This window comes from Gouania willdenowi, chromosome 14 (genome assembly GCF_900634775.1).
Source record: "Gouania willdenowi chromosome 14, fGouWil2.1, whole genome shotgun sequence".
Taxonomy (NCBI): domain Eukaryota; kingdom Metazoa; phylum Chordata; class Actinopteri; order Blenniiformes; family Gobiesocidae; genus Gouania; species Gouania willdenowi.
Window position 1 is genome coordinate 23,269,740 of NC_041057.1, and position 13,321 is coordinate 23,283,060.

Sequence of the window (13,321 nt, forward strand, 5' to 3'; positions counted from 1 at the left end):
GCCGCACCCTCTCCGACTACAACATCCAGAAAGTGTCCACCCTCCACCTTGTCCTCCGTCTCCGTGGTGGCATGCAGATCTTTGTGAAGACCCTCACTGGCAAGACCATCACCCTTGAGGTTGAGCCCAGTGACACTATTGAGAACGTGAAGGCCAAGATCCAGGACAAGGAGGGCATTCCCCCAGACCAGCAGAGGTTGATCTTTGCTGGAAAGCAGCTGGAAGACGGTCGCACCCTCTCCGACTACAATATCCAGAAGGAGTCCACCCTCCACCTTGTCCTCCGTCTCCGTGGTGGAATGCAGATCTTTATGAAGACCCTCACTGGCAAGACCATCACCCTTGAGGTTGAGCCCAGTGACACCATTGAGAAAGTGAAGGCCAAGATCAAGGCCAAGATCCAGGACAAGGAGGTCATTCCCCCAGACCAGCAGAGGTTGATCTTTGCTGGAAAGCAGCTGGAAGACGGCCGCACCCTCTCCGACTACAACATCCAGAAAGTGTCCACCCTCCACCTTGTCCTCCGTCTCCGTGGTGGCATGCAGATTTTTGTGAAGACCCTCACTGGCAAGACCATCACCCTTGAGGTTGAGCCCAGTGACACCATTGAGAACGTAAAGGCCAAGATCCAGGACAAGGAGGGCATTCCCCCAGACCAGCAGAGGTTGATCTTTGCTGGAAAGCAGCTGGAAGACGGCCGCACCCTCTCCGACTACATCATCCAGAAAGTGTCCACCCTCCACCTTGTCCTCCGTCTCCGTGGTGGCATGCAGATCTTGTGAAGACCCTCACTGGCAAGACCATCACCCTTGAGGTTGAGCCCAGTGGACACTATTGAGAACGTGAAGGCCAAGATCTAGGACAAGGAGGGCATTTCCCCAGACCAGCAGAGGTTGATCTTTGCTGGAAAGCAGCTGGAAGACGGCCGCACCCTCTCCGACTACAACATCCAGAAAGTGTCCACCCTCCACCTTGTCCTCCGTCTCCGTGGTGGCATGCAGATCTTTGTGAAGACCCTCACTGGCAAGACCATCACCCTTGAGGTTGAGCCCAGTGACACTATTGAGAACGTGAAGGCCAAGATCCAGGACAAGGAGGGCATTCCCCAGACCAGCAGAGGTTGATCTTTGCTGGAAAGCAGCTGGAAGACGGTCGCACCCTCTCCGACTACAAATCCAGAAGGAGTCCACCCTCCACCTTGTCCTCCGTCTCCGTGGTGGAATGCAGATCTTTATGAAGACCCTCACTGGCAAGACCATCACCCTTGAGGTTGAGCCCAGTGACACCATTGAGAAAGTGAAGGCCAAGATCAAGGCCAAGATCCAGGACAAGGAGGTCATTCCCCCAGACCAGCAGAGGTTGGTCTTTGCTGGAAAGCAGTTGGAAGACGGCCGCACCCTTTCTGACTACAACATCCAGAAGGAGTCACCATCTATGCTGTCATCCTTCTCAAGTCTTGTCGAGATTGTCGATTACAGTTTAATTAGCTTTTTTTTTTTTTTAAAGTATCCCAATAAAAGCTGAGAAAATTAAGCAAGTTGTTTCCATTTTTTAGCATAGGAAAAAAAATCTTAAAACCAAGAATGTGAACTTAGTGTTCAAGATCAAATTCAAACTTTTACGAGCATACGTATATTGCATTCTTGTATACAACACCATTAAATCAGTTGAACTTGATAGGTGAACATTACAAATTTGATTCTTCGAAAGTGAGATTTGCTGAACATTGTTTTGGAATAACAAATTGATTCCTCTTTATATATGCAAAGCTACCGGATCCCAGAGGATGGCGCTGGCATACCAATATTGTCAATTTCCAGAGCTTCAGAGTAATCAGCAGTCTTTAATTTTAAATCTAATGCTCTAAATAGAAAGTGAGTAAGTGTAAGTGTAACAGGTTTTTTGTTGGGACACAATTGGCTGTTGTCTACTGGCCAAAGAGATGGCGATATGTTTCTAGATACATCTTTTACAGAGTTGATCTTCAGCTCATGCTAAGGTTACAATGTAACAGCTAATGTTTCACATAGAACAATCAAGATGTGTATATTTCCATTGTCTGACACAGTGCCATTTAAAAGTTCAAATCAAATTGGATCCTAAGCCCATAAATCAAGCAAATTGACAGTAAGTTTATGGTTTATTATTCTGCATCTTGTTATTTTCATACTAGACAATCCTTGCCCTCTTAGTACTGCCATTAGTCGGTTGTCAAACACATGGTAAATATATTGTAAGTAGTGGTAAAAAATCTTAATATTGATTTTTCAATTAAAATAGATTGACGTCAACCTTATTTCTTTTTCATCCAATTTCATCACTTCAGTCTGTAAGCAAGTATAGTCTGTATAAATCACTTGGCAGTGATTTCTTTTTTTTTGGAACACTTTATTTAAAGATTTTTCATTTTTATACAAACAAACATTTAAAGAATCAGGGCTTGTTCAAACTTATTTTACAGAGATTTACACCACAATGCCAACCAGCGGCACATGAGCCCTAAGCTTGCGAAAATATACCCATAAAAATAGATTACACACACACAAAACAAAAACCAAAAGAAAAAAACAAAACAAAAGAAGAAAAAAAAACAAAAAAAAAAAACATGTGTCTATACAATATGCTGCACAACCCAACTCCTCAATGATTGAATTTTGCTTTACACATCCCACTCAAGTAAAAGGCAACCTTCAACATAAGCAATGAAGGGCGACCTTGTCCTATGATATTTATTTATGACCCACGTAAGCTGGACCTTAAATATTCCATTTGCAGACACATCATCAACTCTCGTCCCCACTGAATAAAGGAAGGAGGTTGTACGTCCTTCCACTTTGTTAAAATGAGTCTGCGGGCCAAGAGTGATGAAAAGGCAATGGCACTGGTCTGGTACGTAGTCAATCCATGTCCACTTGGGACAACACCAAACACTGCGGTAATCGGATTGGGATCAATCTTTCTGCCACACACATGTGAGAAAGCATCAAATATAGAACCCCAAAACCCACCCAGTGCCACACAGGACCAAAACATATGGCTCATGGTGGCGGGCGACTGTTTGCATCTTGGGCACGCATCATCAGAGGTACCGTATATTCTATCAAGCCTGGCCTTAGTGAAATAAGAATGGTGAAGAACCTTAAACTGTATCAAACAGTGTCGTATGCAGATGGACGTTGAATGTATGAGCCCGATACTTAAATCCCAGGTATCATCAGATATTTTCACGTTTAGGTCCTGTTCCCAAGAAATCTTCACCTCAGCCAAAGAAGTAGGGTCTATGTGATGCAACACATTGTATATTTTGGAAATCTGTCCTCTGGAAATAGATTGTAACTGCAAGCAGTCTTCAAGGGGGCAAGCATGTGATTTGTTTGGATACGTGATGAAATGCTTTGATGCAAAGCTACGGGCCTGTAAATATCTGAAAAAGTGAGATCTGGGAATATCAAAATTTTTGCTAAGTCTTCAAATGACATAAATGAGCCATTAATAAACAGGTCCCTGAAAAACACAATCCCTTTTGTTTGCCAAATTTTGAAACCCGACTCATTTAAGGCTGGTAAAAAAGAAGGGTTAGAAGTAATAGGAGTATAAATAAGGATCTGTTTGAAGGAAAAGTGGCGACGACATTGAAAACCAGATACTGAGAGAGCTTTTAAACCAATGGATTCGTGAATTTTATTTTCCCCTCTAATGGCAATGAGGAACACATTAGAGCTATCGGTTGTGGTTGGAGGACTAGAACCCAGTTCCATTACAGACCAAAGTGGGCCACCACCCTCTTTAAATGTGCGTAGCCAGGTGGAAAGTTCTACAATATTAGCTGACCAGTAGTAATACATAAAATTTGGTAGGGCAAGGCCACCTTCAGCTCTAGAAACACTGTAATCTGGATTTCCGAATCCTTGGGCATTTTCTGATTCCATATAAATGAAGTCACAATACTATCAATTTTTTTAAAATTGTTTTGGGAAGAAAATAAAGGCAGCATCTGAAAAAGATACATGATTTAGGCAAAACGACCATCTTAACAGTATTAATACGCCCGGCAAGAGAGATGGGTAAAGCTGACCAGCGCAACAGATCCGCTTTGGTTCTATCAAGAAGCGGGGGTGAAGTTATATTTAAAAAGACTGTTATAGGAATTGGAAATTTGTACCCCCAGATATGTAAATGATTTTTCCTCAATTTTGAATGGAATATTTATATAATCCAGGTCTTTAGCTAGCTGGTTATGGGGAAAGAGTGTACTTTTTCCCAGATTCAACTTGTACCCTGACAAGCGGCCATACGAGGCAAGCAGTTCCAACATTCTCGGGATAGATTCCGCCGGGTCCGATATGTACAAAAGCAAGTCGTTCCGCATAAAGAGATAATTTGTGAATAGCTCCTCCTCGACTAATCCCCCCAACACCTTCATCCGAACACAGTGCCACAGCCAAAGGCTCGATTGCAATATCGAAAAGCAAGGGGCTCAAGGGCAGCCCTGGCGGGGTACCTCTATTATAGTGGGAAATAGTCTGAAACAATATTGTTAGTCCCGAACTGAGGAGAGTGGCACTGAATATAAAATCTTAATCCATGATATGAATTTTGGCCCAAAACCAAACTTGCTCATGACCGATAACAAATATGGCCACTCCACACAGTCAAAAGCCTTTTCGGCATCGAGAGAGACAATCACTTCAGGCTGATCTGTGGAGTGGTCAGAATACAAAACATTGAATAAGCGTCGAGTGTTAAAATAGGACTGTCGATTTGCAACAAAGCCAGTTTGATCTTCGTGAATGATTGTGGGAGCGATACTTTCAAGGCGGAGTGCAAACATTTTTGTAAGAATTTTATAGTCCACATTTAGTAGACTGATTGGCCGATAAGATTCACATTTTTGAGGGTCTTTATCTTTTTTTAGTAACACAGAGATTGTGGCTTGGGACAAGGTTTGCTGCAACTTATTATTTGTATGTATTTCTAAAAACATATCACAAAGTAGGGGTGCCAACTTATTTGCAAATGCCTTGAAAAAATCACACGAAAACCCATCTGGACCTGGCGCTTTGCCGCTCTGCAAGAGACCCATCGCCTTTAAAATTTTCAGCTATGCATATAGGTCTCTCAAGTGACTCCTGTTGATTTGTCGCAATTGTAGGAATATCTAATCTACCTAGAAATAAATCAATATCGTTTGTAGTAACCTGCAGTCTGACTGGTGTAGAGTTTTTGGTAAAATGTCTTAAAAACTGTATTAATCTCTTTAGGAGTCAGTTGTTGTTCGACTAGAGTCTACTCTGATTTCAGGTATTGAGTTATCTGAGGACCGACTGACGCAGCTGATGCGAGAGAAGTCTATTGGCCTCTTTCTCCGTGTTCATATAGCTTTTGTCTTGTTCTGAGCAAAAGTTTCTCAGTCTGTTTAATGAAAGGGTTTTCAAATCAGATTGCAGCAAATAGTTTTTTGTTTGTACAGATCCGGAGTGGATTACTAGCATATTGTGAGTCCAGGTTTGCTATAAGCTCAGTCAGTTCCCTAAGTCGATTAAAACGTTTTTTATTTTATCTGGGCTGCAAGGAGATAATTTGGCCGCGCAGGTATGCCTTAAGAGATTTCCCATAGTATGGATTTGAGATGTCTGGGGTATCATTAAGGTCCAGAAAAAAATCTATTTGATACGTTAAGTATTTACAAAATTCTTCATCAGACAATAAAGTTGAATCAAATCTCCAGACCCGCTGCACCGGCACCAAGAATTCGGAAATGTAATATCTAGTTGAACCGGTGCATGATCAGAAATAACAATGGTATGATATTTTACATTTGGCAACTTTAGGAATAAGAAAATTATCCAATAGGAAATAATCAATCCTAGAGTACGAGTGGTGTACTGGGGAGAAGAACGAATACTATTTTGCGACGGGCTCGGTTGCACGCAGTGGGTCAGAGATACCGTAATTTTGGAGAAAGGAATTGATAACTGAGGCTGACTTGGAAATCTCTGCAGATTTGCGCGCCTTCGATCTATCCAGACTTGTATCAAGTACAAGATTAAAATCCCCTCCCATTATCAAATAGGAAGTATTGAAATCAGGCAATAGGCCAATGATTTTCTTAAAAAATTGTGGATTATCCCAGTTAGGGGCATAAACATTTAATAATGTGACCGGGGTATTGTGTAATTTACCTGTAATCATGACAAAACGGCCATTGACATCATGTGTTACCATTTGAACACAACAAAAGGGAGAGAGATTCCTATTAATAAGTATAGCGACCCCTCTGGCCTTGGAATCAAGCCCGAATGGTACAATTGTATAAACCAGTTAAACGACGTTTATTAACCCTGGTGGGGCGCAGGTGTGTCTCCTGTAAAAAGACAATGTCCGGTTCAAAGGTCTGAAGATGAGCAAAAATCCTTTTACGTTTGACCAGATTATTAAGTCCCTTCACATTCCATGTAATAAATGTTGTAGAACAGGGCCCACCTGTTTGCAATGGATTAGAGGAGGTGGCCATGTTCACACTGAGTATGGGCAGTCATGGTGGGTGTGGAGCAACATCTGTATGGAGCAAGTGAGTGCAGCCAAGTAAACAAAGAAAGAAGGAGTAAAAAAAAATAAAATAAAAAAATAAAAATATAAATAAATAAATAAAAAACACACACAATGTAAGAAATCCAACCCCCACAGGCTGTCTCCTCCACGCAGGAGGAGACAGCCTCAGCCCACCCCCCAAAGAGCCTAAATGTAACATGTAACTCGTTCTAATACTAACATTCCCCTCAGCAGGGAACAAAAGGTTTCTAAAAATACTTAACTGACAAAATACGGTATGACATCAAACACTGCCATCCAACTTACTACTCTACAATATGCGGGTTAAGAGAGAACAATTATATTAACAATCACATTATGAACCAATGAGTTCCCCATCATTATATTATATTCAGCCCTCATCCTGTCTGCCATTCTGCATCAAATGCTTCATGGTGTAGTCCTTAGCAGCCACTGGATCGGTAAAGAACTTTTCCCCCAAAGGCGAGGAGATCCTCAGTTTTGCGGGATACAGCATACCATATCTAACGTCTTGACAGCCGCGGAGCAACTCCTTCACATCCTTGAACGCCCCTCTCCTCCTCACTACTGTAGGCGGCAGGTCCGGAAAGATGAGGATCTTGTCATTATTGTAGAGCAGGGGCCCGTTCCTCGCCGCTTTGCGTAGAACCTCCAGTTTTTCTTGATTGTAATGAAACTTAACAATGAGCGGCCTGGGTCTCTGTCCTCTCACCGGGGCTGGTTGTAGACTGCGATGCGCCGCGTCCAGTGTGGGGGCCGCATCCAAGCTCAAAAGTTCCTGAAGTAGCTTAGCCACACAAGCAACAGGTCGTGTCCCGGCCTCAAACTGTTCTCTTACCCCAAGTATTCGTATGTTGCAGCGGCATTGTCTTCCCTCCAGGTCCTCAGTTTTATTCACAAGGGCTGATACAGTCTCTTTCAAACTGTGAACCTCTTCCTCCAAAACCACCACTCTATCGGAGTATGTGTTTGTAGCTTCTTCCAAGCTAGTTAGCCGGGCCTGGTGGTCGGAGAAGCTAGTGGCTAGCGGGTCTATTTTGCACATAATTCCGTCCGGACACCATACAGTTGCTCTTTGAAATGACTGCGGAGGGAGTCAATGGTCTCGTAGAGCGTTTGCGACTTGGATTTCTACTTTGGCCTCCACATACTAATCTTTTCCACAACAGTTTTTTCCAAGTTAGCTATCGCAGCCATTAGCTTAGCCGTATCCGGTGATGTAGCAGCAGCCTCGGCTGCTTTAGCGAGTTCCGCCTTTTTGGAGCTTTTAGATCCAGACATTGCGAAAATGATATTTCACACGGCACTGGTATTTGCAGTAGGGTTTCAGATGACGGCAGGTAGCGCTTAAATGTCAGATAGTAACATATATTTATAAAAAATTGGTGAAACCCTGCAGGGCAACAATGCTACACGTCCTCACATGTCGCTGCTCACGAGCGCCCCCCTTGGCAGTGATTTCTTAAACTTTTTTGTTGTCAAAATTTTTTTCGAGCCCTCAATGGATTGTTACAAAATATCTAAAAATGGGTACAAAAATGTTCACTAATTGAATAAGGTAACAATAAATGAGTAAAAAACCAGTCTCCGGGACTCCACATCCCACAAGGCAATGCATGAAACCTTTTCAAAAATATCAATAGGTGTTTACATGGATATCAAAACAAACTTTAAAGCAGCAAATTCAACCTTTTTCCTTTCTTTTTGGAGTGAATCATATTTGAATAAATTATTTATTAGGCCTACACTTCGATTTTTATCTAATGAAAAATTATTGTTTTAGCAGCTTATAGGGCTGGGTGATATTGACCAAAACTCAATATCTTAATTTTTTTCACAAAATGGCAAAATACAATATTAAATCTTCATAATTTAATTTCAAATTAAGTCTAACCAGAAAGAAAATTGCAGTAAGCCACATAGTCACATTTATTAACAAACAGCTGCACAATATGTGCCACTTTTTCTCCTGGGACTGCACGAGTGAGTGACTTTTGTAGGATGGCTTGTTTAGGGGAGGGTCTGGTTTAGGATACACTCAGAAATCCATCTAACTGCTTTTCATGCTCTTCTTTTTTGTTTTAAACTTTCTTTATTGCTTTTACATATTAACAGTATTTCCATTCAGAAACATCCATACAGAAAATATATTCTTTTTAAAAAAACAATTAAAAAAAAAACAAGAGAAACACATATACAAACAATTAAACCCCCACCCATATCCCTCCCCTTGCATGTGTCTCATTAAGAGAAAAAGAAAGAAACAAGGTTGACAATATTACATAAAGAAAAATATCACAGGGTTTTTCAGACTAGTTACTTATTCCAGTTCAAGATTTCAGTTCGTGCTTTTGACATATGACAAAAAGGGGTTTCAAGTTTTTGACCTCTCAGATCCTAATTTTTTCCAATTTGAGGAAATGAAGCACCTCTTTAATCCACACGTGTAGGTGGGGCTGAGATTTCCATTTAATCAGAATCAGCCTCCTGGCCAGAAGGGTTAAGAATGCTGCCAGAGGTCCTTTTTGTTTGAGAGAAAACAAAGTGTATTGGGCAACACTCCAAAAAGAGCATTTGGAACAATAGTTTCCCTCGTGACCCAGGATAACACAACATTATTTTCAGTATTGTATTAGCATGTACTGATTGTTTATGTAGCAGCACTAGGGTGTCTGCAGACAAAATCCCCTCTGATTGGTCTCCTTGTTGGGCGGGCAGTATAAAAGGGGAACGCTGGGTGTCATTTCCTCATTGCACTGTCAGCTTGGGGACCCGCCCACTTCCCGGTTTCCCGTTGTGAATCGCTCTCTAACCACCAGAGCAGCTTTGGGTTTTTTGCTGCATTGGTGCCCGCGCTCGCTCTCCGTGGTGCTGATGTGCACTTGCCTTCCATGTGTGACAGCTTTTGAAAACTCTGGGTTACCGCTGTGTACGCCTCTCCTTGCTTCCTGCTCCATTGGTGCGCGCTCTCCTTCAGTGCTTGTGACATCCCCTGAAAGCTGTGGCTGTGTGCGCCCTCCTCGCTCTCTCTTGCGCTGGAGCGCATCTCTTTGTGTCCCCGTGCTGGGGGACTGGACTTCCCCGTGACTTGTTCCGACATGTACCTAACTCTGACCAGCACCCCACGCCACACCTGTGGCTACCGGTTTGAACTGATATCACAGGTATCTTTATATAATATTTAAGTTTAATAAAATTTGATCTGTTTATTGTCTATTTACTCAGTTTATATTTTGTATTTTATTTCTGCCTACATTAATCCATTTAGTGTACTCTTTTATTGTTGATATCAAGCTGTTATTTCTCTTTTGTAAAATACTTGTTTAACCTCTGGTTTGTTATTTCAGTTGCTGAGAGCCAATAGTGGTGGTCCTGGTGGAGGGTTGTCACCTTTTAGGGGTGTATTTTCTTGGAATCCCCCACTTTGGACCATTGTTTCCACGCTGGTAAGCCTCAGCACTGGTCATTGTTGTTAATTTACTTTTGTTTTTTAAAGACTGTTTTTAAAATGCATATTTGTAATAAACATGTTCAACTGGGAACACGTCTGAAGCTCCTTTAATCAACGGGCCTGAGTGCCTTGGGTTATACATTTATTATTTTGTCTGCAAATAATTAAGTACTCTATGTTCTTTTAAATATTTTCATTTCCTTGGGTGAAACTCCCAAGGTGGCGTTGTCATTACTAATAATCTTTCCATTTTGCCACACTTGGCATTGGTCAACAGGACTGGTTTTTGAGAGCAAAGACGTGTGTCCCAGTGTTACTTTTTGTGTGTATCAGTTTAACTTTTACTGTCATTTTAGGCACAAGCAAAGCAGCAGCAGGCCTCCCGTGGACGCGTAGGTGGTTTTTGGCGTTTGGTAAGCAGACGTTCAGTTTTTCGTTTCCTGCGTTTCTCGTATTACCGTTTTGGCATGGAGGGAGAGATGCAGGAGTTGAGGGACTTAGTTGCCCAGTTACGTGCAGAGAATGAGAAGGGCTGGGAACTACTTTTTCTTTTACGTTTCAACTTATTTTGAAACACTTTGCTTAAACGAAATGAAACGTCACTTAATAAATGAAACTTAAAATCTTTTTAGTGAATAAAGGTGCACGGATCCCAATGATCTGGTCGATCTTTAAAAAGCCTGACTGCCGATCCCGATTTATATATAACTTAAAGCATACACCTTGAATGTTCTTTTTATTGTAAAAACAATAGCCGTGAATCTAGCAGAACGTATTCTGATCATTTCTGGTAATTATCACAGTTAAGATGAATACATAAAACAAATCCCGACTTACTGTAAACAAATGCCTTACAAACATTAAATATATTAACACTAGAATCTGCTTCAGTATGAACATTTAAATCTTTAAAAAAAGACGATTTTAAAATAGCTACACATTCATGGGCTGATTTTATGTCATATTTATTAAGGTGTCCTGATCTGATCATGATATATCTGATTTTTATTGGACATCTAAAATCTCCAATATATATTTGTTTAATTGTGGAGTACTGTAGACATTATGTGTAAGGTTAAAATGCATGTAACAATTGGTAATAATAAATTGGTCAATTTTTGCATACCTACTGTTGCTTACTATTCTATATTTGAGTAACATCACTTGATCAAACCTTTTCTTACATTCCACACTACAACATGAGTCATGAAAGCATGGATGATTCATGCTGATGTATCGGGACATCCCTAGAATATATATGTGCATCTGGGTCACTCTATTCTAAAAAGAAAAAATAACATAGTGTTCAATCTAAACTGCTGCTGAATCTTCAATGTTTTATATCTGATAATGAGTTGCATGAATTTATGGTTGATTTCCCCTAATTATATCTGATCAGGCTTAATGCTTCAATTATTAATCTACTGAAAGCAGTACTAATGGATATTTTGGTGTTTCATCACATTAGTTGCATTACTGTCAAACCCTAACACAGCTTTGTGTAGCCAATTGTACATTTACTGTTGGTTAATAATTTTTTTCTCTGAGATTAGTTTCTAGGTTCAAGTGTGAGTTGGGAATGATTACTAAGATGTGCAGAGAATAGACAGACAATTTGTTGTTTATAGAAAATAAGTACCATGGATTTATTATATTACAGAAAATAATAATAAACAAAAGTGGTCTCAAAACAGACTAGAGTTCACCCGCTGGGATTTAGCTCAGTTCATAAGGCGTCACAGCCTGGGGAAAAAAAAAAAATAGTTCCACTCAAACGAAAAATGAAGTTGGTCCTACCACCCTGGTAGGACTGAAGTTCGTTGGGTTGGTCCACTGGAAGAGAACCTAATTAAATAAAGTTGATCCTACCACCCTGGTAGGATTGAAGTTTGTGCGTTCCTGGTAAGAGGATCGGTGCGGTGGTCCTACCGCTCTGGTAGACCTGCAGTTCACCGTCCACTACGTCATCTCCGTGGGTAGCTCACCATCTTTAGTTCCATGGGGGGGGTTTAAAAAACCTGGCCTATACAAAATAAGCCACATTTAATAAAAGGGTTTCTTTCGCCTCTGTGCACAGTCAAAGTCCATAGGTGCATCAATCATTAAGGTACACCATATAATTTAAGAAACATTTAAATGTAAATTATGAGCAATCAATGCAGCGCTTATCATTAACTTGCAATAAATACATTCATATTAAAATGTTTCATACTTCAAACTATATATAAATCAGAAGCAGAAGAGGAGGAAAAGTTTGTCACGACGACGCTGTAGCGATTACGTCTCCGTAAGCACTCACCGATGCAGTCTGAGTCGCCTATACAAAGTCCTCCGTTCTGCTACCGATCGCTCCTTTGTCAGGTGCAAGGCACAACCGCTGGTCTGCACAGTTAGTAAAGTGCTGTCTGCTGAGCACCGGGTGCGCGTGCTACCGTTCAATTGCTGCGGGTTCAGCTGCTGCTTGATCGTTTCCCGTATTCAAGCCTTCTCCTCCCGTATCTCATGCTTCCTGTTAATACGAGGATACTGGTCTGTGATTGGCTGGCGTGTGTGCGTGTGGATGAGTGACGTCAGTGCAGTCTATTAGTGCGGTGAAATAATATTGTATATAAATAACTGGAGTAGATGTAATAAATTTACTTCTGCTAAATATAATATAATTAAATAATATAAATATAATACATTTCTTTATGACGTGGGTTACAATTGTCTTCTGTAATATAATTAAAAATAAATTAGGTAGTTATCCAAAATGTAGATGAGAAGTGTATTGCAGTCAAAATACTTTTGGTGTGTCCTTAATAAATATATATTTTACAGACATTAAGTATTGGATTATATTTTAATATTGTGTCTTATTCTAGGTGTAACAATGCAGATCTTTGTGAAGACCCTCACTGGCAAGACCATCACCCTTGAGGTTGAGCCCAGTGACACCATTGAGAACGTGAAGGCCAAGATCCAGGACAAGGAGGGCATTCCCCCAGACCAGCAGAGGTTGGTCTTTGCTGGAAAGCAGCTGGAAGACGGCTGCACCCTCTCCGACTACAACATCCAGAAGGAGTCCACCCTCCACCTTGTCCTCCGTCTCCGTGGTGGCATGCAGATCTTTGTGAAGACCCTCACTGGCAAGACCATCACCCTTGAGGTTGAGCCCAGTGACACCATTGAGAATGTGAAGGCCAAGATCCAGGACAAGGAGGGCATTCCCCCAGACCAGCAGAGGTTGATCTTTGCTGGAACGCAGCTGGAAGACGGCCGCACCCTCTCCGACTACAACATCCAGAAGGAGACTAC

General features: G+C 41.3%; 1 protein-coding gene and 1 pseudogene across 1 annotated transcript; both read left to right on the plus strand.

The window, feature by feature from the left end:
* Positions 1-83: 83 nt before the first annotated feature.
* Positions 84-13,316, plus strand: LOC114475181 (polyubiquitin-like; the record flags this gene model as incomplete). Its single annotated transcript, XM_028465833.1, has 2 exons — positions 84-291; positions 12,889-13,316. A coding segment is annotated over exon 2 (420 nt), but the record flags the coding sequence as incomplete, so codon positions are not given.
* Positions 300-4,774, plus strand: LOC114475179 (polyubiquitin-like; annotated as a pseudogene).
* Positions 13,317-13,321: the final 5 nt, after the last annotated feature.